Source organism: Coturnix japonica, chromosome 1 (genome assembly GCF_001577835.2).
Source record: "Coturnix japonica isolate 7356 chromosome 1, Coturnix japonica 2.1, whole genome shotgun sequence".
In the NCBI taxonomy this organism is placed as follows: Eukaryota; Metazoa; Chordata; class Aves; order Galliformes; family Phasianidae; genus Coturnix; species Coturnix japonica.
The window spans coordinates 131815851-131834810 of record NC_029516.1 but is presented as its reverse complement, the minus strand read 5'-3'; the positions used below and the strand labels follow the sequence as shown (position 1 = coordinate 131834810).

At 39.3% G+C, this 18960-nt stretch overlaps 2 protein-coding genes across 3 annotated transcripts in view; one reads left to right on the top strand and one right to left on the bottom strand.

Moving 5' to 3' along the window:
- Positions 1-787: 787 nt before the first annotated feature.
- On the bottom strand, positions 788-12132 carry TGDS (TDP-glucose 4,6-dehydratase). Of its 2 annotated transcripts, XM_015851545.2 has the most exons (12): positions 11907-12132; positions 11412-11478; positions 10879-10947; positions 8575-8665; positions 7514-7656; positions 6765-6863; positions 5873-5932; positions 4803-4846; positions 4380-4545; positions 3780-3838; positions 2238-2335; positions 788-1867 (listed from the first exon to the last, which is right to left on the bottom strand). In XM_015851545.2, the coding sequence occupies exons 1-12, from the start codon at positions 12107-12109 to the stop codon at positions 1767-1769; spliced, it is 1200 nt and encodes a 399-aa protein (XP_015707031.2). In that variant the 5' UTR covers positions 12110-12132; the 3' UTR covers positions 788-1766. The 2 variants fall into 2 exon arrangements, with proteins under 2 accessions (XP_015707031.2, XP_032297929.1); XM_032442038.1 differs by lacking the exon at positions 2238-2335 and having other exon boundaries at positions 1755-1867.
- Positions 12041-18960, top strand: part of GPR180 (G protein-coupled receptor 180) — a 20991-nt gene continuing 14071 nt past the window's right edge. The window contains exons 1-3 of the mRNA XM_015851543.2: positions 12041-12193; positions 13072-13230; positions 14811-15005. Coding sequence (XP_015707029.1) covers positions 12064-12193; positions 13072-13230; positions 14811-15005 — 484 coding nt within the window. The 5' untranslated portion in view covers positions 12041-12063. The remainder of the gene's footprint in view (positions 12194-13071; positions 13231-14810; positions 15006-18960) is intronic.

Here is an 18960-nt window from a genome sequence, read left to right as displayed (position 1 = left end):
GCAAAAATTGGAATACCCTATGGGATCCAAGAGCATGAGATCAGCAGTGTTATCGCCTCTGAGCTTTCAAGAGCTGTGCTCTGAAGCCTGACCAATGCCAGACGGAGCTGGTGTACACAAGGAGGAAGTACAGCCCCAGCCTCGGTTTGTCAGTGGTTTTACACAAGGACGCTCCCATAATGAAAGCTGTGTCTACAAACCTACCAAGCCAAGCCAAGTGTATTTACAACAAAAACTAGCTTATACCCACAGTTAGTTAGGCATTCATTCCATGCTGCCTATGAAGACAACAGCCAAACACAGCTCTCATGCTGTCCAGCAGACGCAGGCCCCACAGGCCATCATTTGCAGGGCCTGTGTGCAGCAGATAGTGTTCCTCAAGTGCCTGCTTCACCTGTCTGCCACTGCTGCTTGCAGTAGATTTGCAGGCTTTGTGCGTTAATACAAGACAGTAGCAACGCTGATTCAAGCCCATGGCATTTTAGGAGTTGCTTGCTGAAGAACTAACCCATCCCATAACAGTAGCCAGAGATGTAGAAGAGTTAAGTAACTTCTTTAGTCTGAGCCTCTCCTCTGTCACAGAAGCCAGACAGAATCTCTCTTTGTAAGGCCAGACTTTCTCCTTTAGAAAGTCTCACCAACTTAAGCAATATAGAGAACCACTCCATTTATTATATGAGGGTAACCTCAGTTTCACAGCATGTCTACTTTTCCAGCTGCTATGCACTAGCCCAGTTTATTCACCCAATTAAGTGTAAACAGTTACGTTGTAACTTACAACAATAAATCGCATTTGACAAAGATTTATTGACATTTTTCCCCAGAACTGAAATTTCTTCTATAACTTTGCATTAAAACTCATATTGTTACATCTTTAAAACTTGCCACAAAAGCAAGAAGTTGAAACAGTGTCGAAAAAGGTGTGACGACCCACAATTCAAAGGAAGCGTTTAAAACTCATCCTCAATAAATCACCTTCATATCACAGTAAGATATGTTATTGGAATGTTGCTGTGTCACAGTACTTCAAGTTTGTTACAATTCAAGGCCACAATACAGTAAACGTGTGACGTGTAAGACACCAAAGCAAAGTTTAAGAAAGGCTGGTAGAAATCTCAGTAAGAACAGCTGTTTTCTTGACACATTTTATACCTCCACTCCTTTAGAAACTGAGCATTAGGAAGATAACAGTTTAATTGGTCACCTACACAAGATAATACTACAACAATAAAGAACCATGAACCATATGGGTACCGTACTTGCTTTTATCAACTGACTTACATTCTCTAGAAAGCAGTTATCTTTTCTCTTTGATTCAGAATAGAAGACGACTGTTCAAAGTGACAAAACACACATTATACCGTAAAAATAAACTAATGCAGATGAAAAACTTCTGAGCTAAATATATTCAGGAATGAATAGGTCCATTCACTGGAATCTTGTAATCATCATCTTCTCATTCCAAAAGGAATAAGGAAGACTTGACATCTATTACATTGATTTAACATTATAAAATTCTTCACTCCGTAAAATACTCAAAAAAGTTTATCTACACTTAGTGAAGATATAATATTGCACCAAAAGCTGAAATCAATGGATTAAACTTTTAAAGTGCTGAACCCTTCCAAAGTTATGCTCTATTACATCTCTGTATTCATCATGGCTCACAATGTCCACAGTAAGAGTTCAGTGTGGTCACTTGATTGCAGGCTTTGAATAAAAAGGCTGTGTGAGGTAGAATAGACTCCTTCAGGCTGCCTGCCACCTTATGGAACGTTCAGTTGTGCAAATGGCTCCGTCACAGGAAAGGGCTCCAAAGCTTTCTCAGCATTCTTCCAGTTGTGAAAGTTCTCCTTGTACCATTCAACTAATACAAAAATAAATGTCGGTGAATCAAACTGAACAGAGATCACAATCAAACATTTTTACAGATATCACAGGACTAACAATGGAAAAAACAGATACTTATACAAAATTTTAGCCTAAAAATCTAGTTTTAACCTTAATAAATTAATTGTTCAAGACCTACTGGAATTAAATTTTAGTGCTAGAATACCTTATGCTTCTTTAAAAACATTAAAAAGAGCTTTAAAAGGAATTAACTCACATAAAATTAAAGTGATAAATACATTAAATTCAGTTTCTTATTATTTAGCCTACAGAATCATTTCTTCCCCTCTCCCTCTTCCTCCTCCCCTAACTTCCAAATCCATCAGTTTAAAAGGCATCAGACATACTTGTTTTCTTTATTCCTTCTTTCCAAGGCACTTTAGGTCTCCATCCTAAACTGTGCATTTTTTCTGAACTCATTGGGTATCTCAGGTCATTGGTAGGTCTGGTGAAATATAAAACACACGGGGAAAACAATTTGATTACACTTCTCTCACGAGATACACAGAACTGAAACTGTCTTCAAGCCATGATTAGGTGTGCCTCAGGTTTGAGTGCTCCTTCAATATGAGCAGATTACATGACCTTCAAAACTGCAAGATTCAGTATAGAAAGATTTCCTTCTTTTAGGTACAGAAAATCTTTATTTCTGCAATCTGGCAGTTAGGTAGTCTAGTCTACCATGCCTGCATTACTGACACTGATACAGGATAGTCAAAGTACACAAGCACAGATAAGTAAACTACTTCACAGTTATTAAAATGTTCTAATCTTGAGGAGAAACAGAGCTAGTTTTTCCAGTGCAGGTAACCATCATTATTAGAAGTCTTTCAAAATTAAACTTTAGTAAGCTACCTTAATTATAGAATATTTTGACTTTGAAGGGACCTTTAAAAGGTCATCTAGTCCAGCTCCCCTGCACTGAACTGACACACCTACAGGCCCTATCCAGACTGACCTTGAATGTCTCCAGGAATGGGGCATCCACCATCTCCCTGGGCAACCTGTGAGCCCACTTATGATTCAACATTTGCAGACAGGGCCCAACACGTGTGAATACAACCCTTAGTCTGATTTACAGAAGAACCTATAGAACACATCATGTGAGCTGAAGGCAATTTTTGTTCAGAGTCCTGTGATTAAATTTAGAGCGTTCTGGAAAACACTTCCTTTTCAAAACAGGCACTTAGACACTTCAATTGCCTGATAACTACCCAAACGTGAATAGAAAGTATGTATTAGTAGGGCCTTCAGAATTCTTAGAACAGAATGAGAGAAAACACGATTCATCTGTCAAGTTAAGCTGAGGACAAAGCAGCAGGGGGAATGGTTTTAAACTGAGTCAGGAGGTTTAGGTTAGATATTAGGAGGAAGCTTTTCCACACAGAGGATGGTGACGCACTGGAACAGGTTGCCCAAGGAGGCTGTGGATGCCCCATCCCTGGAGGCATTCAAGGCCAGGCAGGATGTGGCTCTGGGCAACCTGGGCTGGTGGTTGGTGACCCTGCACACAGCAGGGGTTTGAAACCTGATCGCTGTGGTCCTTTTTAACCCATGCCATTCTGTGGTTCCTTACAAAAAGATTTAGTTGCTACATAAAATCTACCCTTATCCCAGAGCAAGCTTCAGTAGTTTCTAGTTTGAAGCAAGTTTGCAGCCTTTAAAGTTGAGCGATACACAGTTCCAAAAATTCAAGTAATAACTGGAGAAGCTGTTTTTATGCAGTACACTATATAGCTCAGGCAACAAACCCACAAACAAGTTAAAAAGAAGGCAAGTAAAACAGGTCTCACTTTGTCAAAAGTTATCCCTCCTGCTAAGCAAAAACACTTCCACAGAAATACACAAAATGTTTCTGGATTCTCCTGCACACACAGCTGTTTTCTTACCTATCTTTGACATAGTCCATCCAGTGCTCCATTTCGGATTCTGAACTGGTCTTCTTTATCTGAAACAAAGTGTGTGGGGGAGAAATGCATTTAAAAACCTCACTCCAATATACTTTGCACAGTGTTGATATATTGTTAACAAATTTAGTTTTAATTAGATTTAATACTGTCAAGGAAAATCCAAAACCCAAACAGAAATCATCTTTTGCCTGAATTCACAACTGAACTACTGAAGTTATAAAAACTACTCAGAACAATTCCAATACCTCTCCTTCAGCACTTACTAAACAGGCATAATTAATCGTTACATTTTAATCTTCCATATTTTCAGACCAAAATGAAAGTAGGAAATGCAGGAAACATGAGGAAGAACAAACAGCTTTAAATCATTACCCCAGTCACTGTCCCAGACATGATAACTGATGCAGTGCTGCAGTTTATGACAGCTTGTATAACACACAGCACAGCAGCCACAGATAGGTTAACACATTGCTCTTCTAAGATCTGCTGCAAGTACTGAACTATCTCACAGAGTTACAAAGATTACACAGCAGAGAACTGTCATACATGCAATTACAAGCACTGTAACTGTTTACTCACTAAGTGGATTAACTCCTTTGCAAGCTGGACAATGGACATCTCAAAATTAGTTCCAATGTTATAAATTTCACCCGGCTTCCCCTCCTTCAGAACAGTAAGGAAAGCTTCTACTACATCTGTTGCATACAGAAAATTCCTTCTCTGAAGTCCAGACCCATGAATACAGCTTAAGAACAGGGAAAGGCAAAAGACTTTTGTTAATACCTAAATAGAAGCATTCCATTTACTAAAATGCATCTTATGCAGTTTTACTGTAAGGATTTACCTGAAAGTACTTCAGTTTAAAAACATGCATGTCAGCTGTTCAGGTACATGCTACTACTACAACAAGTAACTCATAACTTAATTAGGAAATTATAAACGTTATCTTCGTGAAATAACTGATTACACACACACACAAAAAAACCCAAACAAGTTACATACCATTTCCTGTTCTGTTGCAACAAAGATATGAACTTTGGTATAACCTAAGCAGTTGAATAAACAGAAATATGTTAGAAGCTGTTATTCTGCAAAGAACTAGGTGCTTTACCAGCAGGTAACATTACGTGCTTTAAGACTGTTTCAACAGTCTAAGTTCAAACTTAAGCTGAACTTTAAATCTAAGCAAGGAACGCACCAAGCCTAGCAACTACAAGGATTCTTTTATCCTAGAGTAAGCAGAGCATTTTATATACTACATTTGCTTTCCCTGAAGATCACAGTTCACATTTTCTGTTTCTTTTCCACTTTACCCATTTATTTAAGAGTAGATGCCTCTCTTGTGGTGAGATGCTTACCTTTGTGGTCACACATTACAAATCAGAAATTAAAAATGTAGTGATTTACACGCAAAAATGGTGCTATTATTTTACATGCAGAAGTGCACTAGAGTCTAAAATAAGGTTGGCTACTGCCAACTGTTTAGAACGTGGTTTAAACATACAGCAAGCTGCCTACGTTGAGCATACAGTAAGAAACCTATGGTGAAGTAGTATCAGTCATTAAAATAACTAAATTTGAAAGAGAGCCAATGAAGAATTTCAAGGTGACCTGAAAGCAGCTTTTCAGTATCTACAGGGGAGTTACACAGAAGAAGGGGATAGACTCGTTAGCAGGGTCTGTGGTTGAAGCGTTGCCTTCTTTTTAACACTGCTAACTACTGCGTGTAGAACATGAGCAAAAGTTATTTGAAGGAGAGAATCCTGTCAGTTAAATGTTCTTGGAAAACTGGAAAAAGTACAGAATACAATAACTGCAGCTAAACTCATGTAAGTAACTGGAAAGCTCTAAGTAACGTTTTACTGACAACCAGAACAAGTGTATACATTGTGCTGATGGTTTGACTGTGAGATCAGCATATAAAAAGAAAAAATTAAAGATAAGCATGGACAAATGTACTTCTAAGACAATGCTTTTTTGCAAAGTTCATTCTCAGGTGAATTAAAGTAACATTACATAAAACTTAAATTATAGTATATTGAGACTGAGAGTAAAGCATTAGCTTAACTTACTTTTTCTGGATACTGGTGTGGTCCATAAACATTACTGCTCCGGGTGATAACAACTGGAAACTTAAGAACATTAAATACACATGCATTTAAATACTAAGTACATATAAGTAAAAATCTACAAGCTTCTGGTTGGTCAGTAAGTAGTGACACACCTGCAGTGCTTCACTACCAATCTGAATGTTTTCACAAATATTAATGAATCGAACTCTCCGTGTGTTTGCTTCTAGGCAAAGGCCTCTGGCTTTCTTAGTCTGCAGAAGCACCAAGAGTGACAGATGTTCCTGATCTCTCAGTCCCATTAAGGACCCACCACTGGAAATGCCCTGTCTATACATACAACAGGTTGACTGAAAAATTGCTTACTCTTTTGTATTCCCAAGTAAACGTTTCACAGTCATTAACACCATAATCGAGTCAGCCTGATGGCAAAAACATCTTTGCAGAATGCCATATCAAAATGAAAAGAATAAAGCTTTGAAAACTCAAACTATTTTTGCCTGAACAAATTTGAATAATAGCTTTTCTTTCAAATTTTCTCTGCTTATAAGACTTGTCAATACAATTAGCATCTAGAGTATTCTACTTATAAATGAACTTCCTTCCAGCTTATCACTATAAATTTTTAAATTGCTATTATTCTCTTCACTCATTTTGGAAAAAATAGACATTTCTGTTCAGGTTTATTTATTTTCCAGTCTAAAATTAGCTGGCCCCTCCCCAGCCTTCTGCATTACACCTCTACCAGTAAAGGGCAAAAAGACTCTGACCCAAACTACAAGACCAGCTCTCAGGAAAGATGTAACATCGTGTTGTCTCCTACTGATTTTTCTTTTAAACATTTATGTGTGTAAAATTATGAGCTCCAGAGCTTTTAAAGCTTCCATTAACTTACTTGGTACCTTTCCCAGTAAGACTGAACAAAACATTCTGCAGCAGCTTTAGAGGAGGCATAGGGATTTGTAGGACATTTTGGTGAGGATTCATCAAATTCCTGAAATGAAAACTCGCATTACTCAATTGCTCTTGCCCAAGTAAGCCTTCAAGCTACAAAAGCTACAGCTGCAACAGCTATAAACAACCCCAAATATTCAAACAAGCTAGACTGAGAGTCACCCTTCCATTAGGCCCTGGGCAACCTGATCTAGCTGTGCACACCCCCATTCACTGCAGGGGAGTTGGACTAGATGGCCTTTAAGGGTCACCTTCCAACTCAGAAGATTCTATGAATCCCCAAACAAAGGGGAGATTCTAATGGTGTATCATAAATATCCACTTACACAAAAAAAAAAACCCTGTTCTTGCCTGATCTTTGTTTCTGAAATTAATTGACTCCAACTTACCTCCTGACTTACTTTCATCTTCCCAGAAAAAAAACATCTTTAAGAGTATTTACTATGATCCACAAGAAATATCTATCTTTTAGAAACTTTCACAAGTTACTAATGGCACCAATCTGACCGCTTTAGCCAGTATGCATTCACCATGTTCAATATAAAACATGCAATAGAAAAGCTTCAGGACAGCTTTGCTACTTGTCTTTCACAAAGCAATTAGTACCTGCTTGCAACTTTAAGTATTATCAAAAATAACACACTTAAAGAAGCCAAGAAAAATTTGGGCCCCTCACACTTTTAAACTCACCCGATCAGTGCTGCCTCCATATACTTCATCTGTACTGACGTAGATAAACTTCTCAACGTTGGCTTCGTGAGCAGCAGCAACCAGTACATTAGTGCCATAAACATTCACATAAGTGAATTCCAGGGCATGCCAAAATGAAAGATCTACAGAAAAGAATTAAAAAAGCCATCAACAAACAAATCTGATTAACTTTAAGTAATACATGACTTTCCATTAAGCTGTAACAATTAATGGCAGCAATATGAACAGGGAGCTCCGAAGGAACAGGGGCTGTTTAATCTGAGGAAAAGGAGGTTGAGGGGAGACCTTATTGCTCTCTGTCAGTATCCGAAAGGTGCTTACAGTAATAGCGGGGTTGGTCTTTTCTCACTGGTGACAGGACAAGGGGAAATGGCCTCAAGTTGTGCCAGGGTAAGTTCAGGTTGGATATCAAGAAAAACTTCTTTACAGAAAGGGTTGTTAAGCACTGAAATAGGCTCCCCAGGGAGGTGGTTGAGTCACCATCACTGGATGTACTTAAAATCAATTTGGATGCAGTGCTCAGGGACATAATTTAGCACAGGGTTGTTAGAGTGAGGGTAGAGTGGTTAGGTCGTGGTTGGACTCGATGATCTTGAAGGTCTTTTCCAACCTGAGCAAATCTATGATTCTATAATTTCACCACCTGTCCGGTAGCGAGGTTATCATTAAATGAAGACACTTCCTACACTTACACAAAGACAAAGAATTCCTTGTTCTCAACAACAGGTTAGAATGAGGAAATCTTATTATCTGAGAATATTCAATTCAAAATAGCATTAATTAGTTGCAGTTAAATGGCAGCACAGATAATTCCCCTCTTCACCATAAAGTGTCAAGTTTACTAAGAAAAATATCACTGAAAACCTTAATATGTATCTATTACTGTTAACAAATTACCACCTGTTTTAATTCTTAGAATCATCCCACTGACCTAATGACTTCACTTACTGAATCACATTATTGAATTCTTCAATGGCTTCTGCTCATTATGGAAGGAATGTGCCAGGGATACCACTTATTAACAATGCTGCAGTGCTCACCTACATGTGTTTGGGCTGCAAAATGAAGAACTATGTCAATTTTCTCCGTTTCAAAAAGCTGTTTGATAAAATGAGGTTCACAAATGTCCCCCTAAACAGGAAAAGAAATAAAATTATTTTTTTAATAAAAATTGTAAGCTTTAATTTGTACTAAGCACTACATAAATCACCACAAAGCAGGCACAAGAAAAGGTTCTGCAATGAGAACAAGCCTGCAAAGCTGAAATACGTCTTATATCAGAGCCACGGGATTACTCAGCCTACTCTTTAATAGCAATAGAAAATTAAGACTGTCCTATTAGAAGTGGAATTTATAACATTTAACAGTAAACAAGATACTGAAATCCAGAGCTTTAGATACAATTAGATACCTTCTTTCAGCTCCCTACAGACACAGTTAGCAACTGAGCTTGGGGCATTATACCAATGCCATGTCTAAAAGAAGACTTCACTGTTTGAGCAATAGCCTCAACCATAGATACATCATTTCAGGATTTATATTACTACTTAACATGAGAAACAACACGACCTGCAAAACACACACAGCAAAAACACAGTGTGTAACTCTACACTACAGTTGGGATAGATGCTTATAGCAAGTAAAGTTTGCAGATGGTGACACCCAGTGGCATCAGCGATGAAGTTCATTTCCACTGTTGTCGAAGCAGATGGAAGTCTGCCAACAGTTCCCTTCGGTTTTGTTCTTGTTACCAGAATAATCGAGATAATTGGAAAGGAGCAAAGAACGGACAAGTCTTTTGTTCATCTGAGAAACAAACAAGGGCAGTTTTCAAATGTAAACAAGAACCAAGAAGAAGCTTCTGATACTTATCTACTGGCTCAACTTAAAGGAGCACCCCAAAGGAAGGGATGCCAGTGGGGAAGAGGAAGGCTTTTGTATTCTCAAGAACAAGGCAATTAACTGAACACAGTTCAAATGTACCTATGTTTTCAGAAGTTCTCATGCAATTATTCCAAAGAACAGCTTCAGAGAAGTACTGCATGTAAGAAACTGGATTACTTGGAATATGATTAGATTGGGTTTTTCAATAGGAAACCAACTTCAGCAGTTCTTGGCTTTTGTTTCCTTTTCCTCTTTTGTTAAAGAAAAAGCATTCAGTAAGATTTCTTAAATGTATCTTTTTCTTAGATGTAAGATGTACACTGTTAGATGTAGACTGTCTTGTACCCTACACAGAATTCATACATACTGCATCATGCATTGAGAGGTATTAGAAACATTAGGAAAAATAACAAGAGTACCACTCGTACCCTCGTGTCATTAGTGATAGGACCAGAGGGAATGGTTTCAAGCTACAGCAGGGGAGATTCAAGCTGGACATTAGGAAGTATTACTTCTCAAAAAGGGTGATCAGGCACTGGAATGGACTGCCCAGGGAGGTGGTGGAGTCACCGACCCTGGGGGTTTTCAAGGAACGACTGGATGTTGTGTTGAGGGACACGGTTTAGTGGGAGCTATTGGTAATAGGCGAATGGTTGGACTGGATGATCTTTTAGGTCTTTTCCAACCTTGGTGATTCTATGACTTTACAGAGTACGCAAGAAGAGAAGAAAGAACATCACAGCCTGATCTTTAGCATGGATAGAATTAAGAATACGTCACATGGCATGGCAACTGACAAGCTGCAGCATTTGAAGGTGGAAAATCTAAGAGTGCAGATAAGCTTAGAGAAGCCAGATGCAAGGCCATCCTGTCTGAGTCATCAGCAGTCTGAGAAGTGAATGAACGTCATGATCTTGTAATTTTTGCTATTGGTATTCTGGATCATCACAACATGTGGAGCACAGATAAGAACTACACATCCCAGAGGACCTCACTGTCAGAGAGGAAAATGTGTCACAGAAGCAACACTTGCTCTCACTGCCTCACAGCAGATGTGGGTGTGCTTCCAAGCCATGCATCTCCAATTTCAAAGCAGGCTTCTTGGCTTTCAGAAAACTCTTTTCCCTCTCTCATTTTACTTGATTTATTAGCCTCAATTTCAACTAGATCATATTATATTATCTTGCATTTCAGTATCATAGTTAGTAAAATAAGTTTTTCTCCTTAGATCACTGACACTGTTCTGTTTGCTCCCTTGAGCCCAGCTCCCATCTCCCTACCCCTTTCCCTTACCATTCTTGGGGGTTGAGGGGGACAGACATGGATTGAACTTTAATTTATGGCAAAGCAGTGGCCTTACCCTGAAGTTTTTGGGAGCTCTTCAAACTACGTTACTTTGATATAAAATACCCACACAAAAATGAAAAAGCCAAGTGTCTTAGAAAAGAAGGCTTTATCACCTGGATAAACTTGTAGTTTTCCTTCTCAGAGACAGTTTCAAGATTCTTCAAGCTTGCACAGTAGTCGAGCTAAGGAGGAAATACCCCAAAGCATCATTAAGTTGCCTTCATGAAAATGGACAAAGATAACTCAGTTCCAACCCAATTATGAGCAAATTTAAAAATAAAGCAAAAACTTCTCTGAAAGAAAAGCTATCTCACAACTAAATGTGATGAAGTGTGAGAAACACAGAAGTCTGAGAGATATCCTAACAATTCCATAAGTACTCTGATACCCATCAACTCAAAACCCTTAAGATAATAATTGTTCAATACTTTTCATGTGGAAACCAGCGACAAGTCAAAGGGAAATTCAACAAATAGCATTGCAAGTAGACTTCAACATAACCCTGCACATAGCAGGGAGGGTGAAACTAGATGATCATTGTGGTCCATTCCAACCCAGGCCACTCTATGATTCTATATCACAGGCTGACATTAAGAAGCTTTAACAAGAAGGTCTTGCCTGGTAAGAAAGAAGACAGCCCACTTACCTTATCTAGATTTATAATCAGATAGTTGGGATAGTTTCTGACCAGCGACACAACTACATGTGAAGCGCTGCAGGATGGAAGAAGACGACCATATTTACAACCACATCACTAGATTTAAGGCAACAAAGACAAGACAGATCACACGTTTGGTAAAGAAGGGATTCAGAGGATGAGGGAAGGGATTCAGAGGGAATCACACATAAGAGGACAGCCCACTGAGGAACTTTAAGATGTTATATGTGATGTATATGTGAGGTATACCCAGATGAAGCCATAATCCCGCCTTATGCAGGCCCTCTACCTGCCCTCATCCTTTTAAGACTGGCAGCACACAGAAACCAGACCCACCACAGCCCCACCTGAGGACACGCAGGAGCTCCCATCACGCCGGCCCGCCCACCGCCACGTCCCACAGCTCCCAGCATCGGAACCTCGCCCCGCAGGGCCCCATTGCGAAAGTCAACACGGAGAGACGACACCGAGACCACCGCTCACATGAAGCCGGCTCCGCCCGTCACCAACAGCCGCTTCTCAAACCGTGACGCCTCAGCGGATACCGGTTCCTCCGACATTATCCGTGCTTTACGGCTGGGTACGACCTGCCGGTGCTCATGCGCAACGAGCCCGGCCACTCCCCCCTGTGATCCCCGCCATGGGGTGGTGGATGATGTGGCTGCTGTGTGCATGGGGTGCAGCATGGAGCAAGACGCTGCGGGGCGGCTTCGTCAGCTCTGCCACACGGATGGAGCCTTGGCGGCCTGTGGTGAGATTCCAGTTCCGAGGTAGGTGCCCGTCGGGCAGCGGAACGCCTGAAGGAAAGAAACGCTATGGGAGCAGGGAGGAATAGAGTGGGAGCCAAAGGGAATGGAGACGTGACACTTGGCTGCTCGTATGGGAGATGGTGGGTGGGGTGATGGGGAAGCACTTACCGGTGTCCTAGAGGATTAATGTAAAAGTGCTCTGAATAGGACCGAGGGCGGGGTGAAGGGGGCGGGTAAAAGCGGTGGTGACACACTGGAAGAGGTCGCCCTAAGAGGCTGTGGATGCCCCATCCCTGGAGGCATTCAAGGCCAGGCTGGATGTGGCTCTGGGCAGCCTGGTCTGGTGGTTGGTGACCCTGCACATAGCAGGGGGGCTGAAACCATATGGTCATTGTGGTCCTTTTCAACCCAGGCCATTCTATGATCCTCTTATGGTTTTATTCATTTGTCTTATAATCAAGTGTTTTAGCTCCAATCAGTCAATAACATAAAGATCCATTTACTCAGATTCATCTGTTATTTGACCCAGGAGCTACTCTGTGCTTCTCATAATCATGCCTTCGAAATCTTGAAAATATAATTGGGTGGAAGGAAGAAAAATACAGTCTGGAAGTCCACTTGAAAAAGAAGAACATGGGGGAGGGGGTACAGAAGGTTAATGTCATTTGGGTTATGTTAGAAGTTTATTGAAGTGCTGTTTTCATACTGTGTTGCTGAGATGTAAAGAAATAGTGAAAATGTACTAAGATTTATGGAAAATGGTCAAAAAGAGAAAAAGAAATTAGAAGTGAAGCAAGGCTTTAATGATGCTACTTAATACAAACCTATGCTGCACTAACCTTCTGTTTTTATGACTTGCATCAAGGCAGAGCAGTTGATTCTGTTTTTCAAATGTCAAGGTGACCATGCTGTTCTGTGTGTCAGAATCACCAACGTAGCAGCAGCTGTGACAAAAGAAGCCAGACTTCACCTGTTTCAAGCACAGGAGTGGCAGAAGCTACAGAATCACATCCAGGATCACAGCTGTACAGAGAAATTCTCTAAAGCTCAACTGACAAGTGAGTTTCTGTCCTCCCATTATGAACTAAGTTACGTGTGTATTTAGAACACTCAGTGTATCAGTAAATCTGGACTTTGCATCGGCTTAAGTCAAGGTAGAACTTTGACCTTCTGTAATTAAAAAAGATTACAAGGGGTGCAATTGCTTCTTTACATCACATCAGAAGACTTTGCTTGCAAGTTATGATTCAGTAGACCACTGGAAAACGGCAGTCCTTGACAAGCAGTGACAGTACTGCAAAGAGGTAAACTTGATGACAAGGTCTGCTCTCATTAAAGCATTTTGAACATTTCATTAATAAGATACATTGTTCCAAAGTGGAACACTTGCTTAGTATTAGCTACACAGAACAACTGCCTTTATCAGAATACGTTTTTTTCCTGCTTCGTGTGTTGTCCAAATTTGTATTTCCTGACAGTTGGTGCAGGGAGCTGTGCATATGTTTCTTCCTGGATCCAACTGTTGATCCAGGAGACACATGCTTTCAAAGCACAGAAAATAACTTGAAACAAGTTGTTTTTTAATTGAGTAAATGTAAAAAAGTAGAGTTGACTTTAAGTTAGAAATTGATTCTAAACTTTGTCTACAACACGTTTGGAGATAATGAGTTTGCTAGGGATTGATTGATGCATATGTTTGTAGTTTTCTCTTACAGAAAAAGGTTTGCATAAAAACCAGCTTTAGTGGAATTTTAGTGAGCTTAAAATATTCAAATGAATCTATCAGCAGTCCTGTAGTTATACTTTTGGTTCTTCTACATAAACAACTTTCCTCTATGGTGGAGCTTATGAGCATCGATCACTGTTACACTCATAAATGAGTTCAGTAACCAGTGTAACAGTGTTTACGGTTCTTGTAGTTTCACTCTAACATACAGAGCCACATATTTGATACACAGCAAATATTTATTTTCGAGAGTTTGCCCAATGGTTAAACAGTTGATTGTAGGAAAAATACCACTGAGATCAGTAAGCAGATGAAACTCTTCAGTAAGTTCAGTAAGTAGTTGGGTTTAATGTAATTGATTTCAAATGTGCTTTTTTTTCAGACAGTGATCTCAGCCCCTTGAAATTGTCTGTGTCAGTTGGGGGAGGATGCTATAAAAAATGCAAAGTTGCACTTTCAAAGCATGCTCATCAATCGGCAGTGTTGCATGTGGCTGTTATTGTTCTGTGCTCTAAAAATCTTTGAAAATAGCATAGAATCAATTTCACAAACATATCTTTTTGTAATGAGTAAGTATCTCTTCGCTAATAGAGAAAATGTAGTCCATTGACATTGTACCAGAGAACAAAAATGTGCTGAAGGTAATAATGTTTGCAGTTACTGTCTTCCATTGGAACGGAGCCTATCTTAGCAAACCCAAAAACTGAGAAATGGATTACAGTACATATCTTTACCAGCCTTTGACAGCACCTAGTTGAAACAAAAGATGAGACTGGAAGTTCTTAAGCTGTGTATATTTAATGGTGTATATTTAAATTCTATCTTCATTTAAGGATAAGTTTGTTTTTGTTTTTTTTTTAAATGAGTTAATCAAGTATCTACTCCTTTTTTCTTGTTTGTTTTCTTCCAAAGTGACTGTGAACCACACAGAGCAAAATCTGACAGTGTCCCAGATTCCTTACCCGGAAACATGGTATGTGTTTTATGTAGACAAGTTTACCTGCGAGGAGAATTATTCTGAATCCGAGGATATTCAGTTTGAAATGGTCTTACTAAATCCAGATGCAGAAGGGAATCCATTAGATCACTTTAGCGCAGGGGAGTCTGGTAAGATTTTTTTTCTTAAAATTAGATTTGTAAGTTAAGGATCTGATCTCCCAAACAAGTCAGTACTTACTGTGCTTGGAAAAATATGGTACTGGGGAAAGGACAACAGAATCTCATACATTTCAGGTCTGACTTTCTCAAAGAAGAGTAAACTTAAATTCATTTTCTGATATTACAGAAAAATTCTTCCCTTCCTCTAGACCAACTTATCTAACTACACATACAGTATACTAGGAAAAACTGTATTGATATGTTTGCTTATACATTGTTTTTTTATGATCTTTCAGTTGATTGTGAATTGAATCTCTGATTTCAGTGAATTTGTTTATTTAATGTGTGGAATTCCAATAGACTTGGCAAGACTTGTATCTGTGCAATATGAGTTCATGTGCAACGTAAACTTTTTGCCGGTATGATGTCAGATCACCGTGTAGGTCTTTCCAAGTTTGTTATTCGTGGGCTACGCACTATAAAATGTTTCAATCTTACATTTTTTACTTAAAAAAATATAAATTTAAGTCTTTAGACCTGTGAAGAAAAATTTCTGGAGACTACTCAAGACAGCAGCAGCAGATAAGCATACATAAAACTGTATGACTCTTAAGCCAATCCAAATCAACTGAAATGTAGTGCTTAGCTTCACTGCTTTGGAAGGCCTAGTTATCATGTCACTGACTTTGCTTGTGGTATAGAAAGAGCCCAGTAAGCTTAATCTGTCTTCGTATACTGATGGAGCCCATATGCCCAGGTCTAGCCTTATATCAGCGCTAAGAATTGTGTGCTCAGCTATCCTAATTGTTGTCCAGAGAATGTAGAGGGAACAAAGGCATGTTCCTTGTTGAAGGGAGGAAAATCTTCACACTGAAACTTTTAGAGGAACTTATAAGAAAGTTACTTATCACCTGTTATTCCAGATTTACAGGTTGACTTACCTCTTCTCAGTTGTCCTTCTTACTCTGCAAATGTGGTTTGTAGTTCTAATTTTGTATGCAAAAGTTAATTCACTTATTCTCAAAAAGTAGTTATTGTGTTCTTTCGCTAAACTGACAGACAGTCATTAGCATTATGTGGCCTTTAAGTAATGTTCAGACTTCCTAGGGAGACATCTCAGCTCTCTGTATTTTTTAATGAAGATTTTGAAAATTAGGAAGCAGAACTCAGAAAAGCTTGCATGCTGAATAAGTAGATGTATAAATACGTCAGATGCAGGTATTTAGAGCTGACAAGTAGGAAATAGGATGAGTTTTACATGCCATGTCTTCCATGGTTGCAGATGAACACCTCTTAATACAGAATGAAAAACAGCAGCACTGCCAGGAATCCTGAAGTGACATGCCTATGTCTACTTTTCAAAGAACCAAGGAGGATTTCTTCTCTCTAGAACATTAGACCATCAGAGAAGAGATCCAGGTTCATTTCTTGTATTTTATTTTCTTTGAGGGGGATAAAATCTGCTTAGTTATTGGTAGTTTCAGTTAAGTCACTCTTTAGTCTCGTCCCTGAAATTGTGTCCCAGCTGTGAAGCATTATCAAAATTAAATGGACTAGAAAGAAAATACGGGAAAGAACTTGCAACTATAACTTTCTGATTAGGGTGTTTACCTTTTGAGGAAAGGAGGACTGGTTTCCAGTCCCTTGTAAGCAACTTTTAATATTTTACATGGTAAGGTATTTACGTAGGACTGGCAGTGGAATCTGTTTCTATGATCAGCTGATCAGGCGAACAGCATCTGGACGATCTTGAAGTTAGGTACTTGTAATGAACATACATATATTTTATTTTCTGTGTCTCAGAATGGTTTGGGTTGGAGGGGACCTTAAAGATGAACCATTTGCAACTATCTGATGTGGGCAGAGATGTCTTTCATTAGATCAGGTTGCTCAAAGCCCCATCCAAGCTGGCCTTGAACTCTTCCAAGAATGGGGCATCCAACAGCTTCTCTGGGCAACCTGTTGCAGTGCCTCGCTGCATTCCGAGTGAAGAATTTTGTTTGTGTCTAATTTAAATCCACCTTCTTTTCATTTAAAGCCATTATCCATTGTCCTATTGCTACACTCCCTGATAAAGACTATTTCCCCAACTCGAGGTGATGTGGAATTATCACAGAATCATAGGGGTTAGAAGGGACCTCTAGAGATTATCGAGTCCAATCCCCCTGCCAAAGCAGCTTCCCTACACCATGTCGCACAGGTAGGCATCCAGTCAGGTCTTGAATATCTTCAGAGACGGAGACTCCACCACCTCCCTGGGCAGCCTGTTCCAGTGCTCCGTCACCCTCACCGTAAAGAAGTTCTTGCGCACATTCGTGCGGAACTTCTTGTGCTCCAGTTTCTGGCTGTTTCCCCTTGTCTTGTCTCCACACTCTGCTGAAAAAGTCTGGCCTCATCACTTTCCCCCTCACACCTCAGATATTTATAGTCCTGGATGAAGTCCCCTCTCAGTCTTCGTTTATCAAGGCTAAACAGACCCAGTTCACTTAGGCTTTCTTTATAGGGGAGATGCTCCAGGCCCTTCACCATCTTTGTGGCCCAAGTAGTAGGAAAACTTAAATTGATAGCTTAAAGTTCATTCAATCATTATGATGAGAAATAATGTATCTATGTAATCCTTTCCAACTTTGGTGGGTGACTCTGAAGTATCATAGAATCCCCAAGGTTGGGAAAGATCTGCAGGGTCATCCAGTTCAACTGTCCACCTACCACCAATACTGCCCACTAAATCATGTCCCTTAGTACAACATCTAAATAAACGTCTCCAGGGTCAGTGACTCCACCACTTCCCAGGCAGCCCATTCCAGTGCCTCACCACTCTTTCAGAGAAGTATTGTTTCCTAACATCCAACCTGAGGACAGATAAAAAGTGAGAAGAATAAGAGATTTTGTCCTAAAAATGCTTTATTGTTTTTTTTTTTTGTTTGTTTTTTTCTTTTTTTCTGTCAATGATAGATTATGTCAATGATAGATTATGCAGATGAATGCAGGGGAGGCACAGTGGCTCTCAAGTGTTAGATTTTTAGTGAGTCTTTGATAACACATGGTCTTTATCTCTGGTTTCACTGTATGCATTTTAGCCATAGATGTTATAGTACGAGCAAATATTAAGAACTCATCTAGTCCTAATGATCTTACTTACGTATTGAAGGGTTTTTTAATTGCTGTTTCTCATCTCTGGTTGAAGCTGGCTGAAAGTTTTTAACAGAGTTGTTTTGCTGGAAATAAAACCTGATTCTGTGGGCACTGCATGGTTTTAAGGAAGGCTGGAGAGGAAAAACAGAAGTTTTCTGTGTAGAATTTCTGTTTGCCCATCTTACCTTATGGTTCTTTGGCTTTTTTTACTCTCTGTTAGCTTATATGGTGTGTTCTACTGTTTCTAGATAGCGGGAAAGAGTCCAGGATTCAGGTCTTCAGGGCAACATCTCGCCCAACTACTGCTAGACTGAAAGTCAAAAAGCTTCTGTTTATAGATATCAGAAACTTTGCATGTTTGTTTCTTTTTTTAATTGAAAAAAAAAAAAAAAGAAAAGAAAAAAAAAGAAAGAAAGGAAAAAAAAAAGAAAAGAAAAACAATTAACTCTCTTAATTTTCTGTTCATTTTTTTCTTTCCACTTCTCTTCACTTCAGAGTTTTCTGTATTTGTCAGCTCTGTTGCTTGAAGTGTTTTATGTGGAAGAATAGTGACACCCTGTGGTTAACTGTGTCCTGGGTTTCTCTCTTTTCAGGCTGTGCCTTTAAAAACTGTAGCAAAAAAAAGAAAGTGCTAAAAATGAGTCGCTTAATAAATTTATTTCTGATGAATGGGATGCAATTATTTTCTTTTTATCAGGAAGCTGGGTGCCACTTTATACTAATTCAGTAATTGCTACAGAGCTTTTCGTAGTTGAACAGAATCTCTCCTAAGCTCAGAAAAGGTATTATTGGGTAAAAAATACTTCATAATCAGCTTTTTGAAGCATTT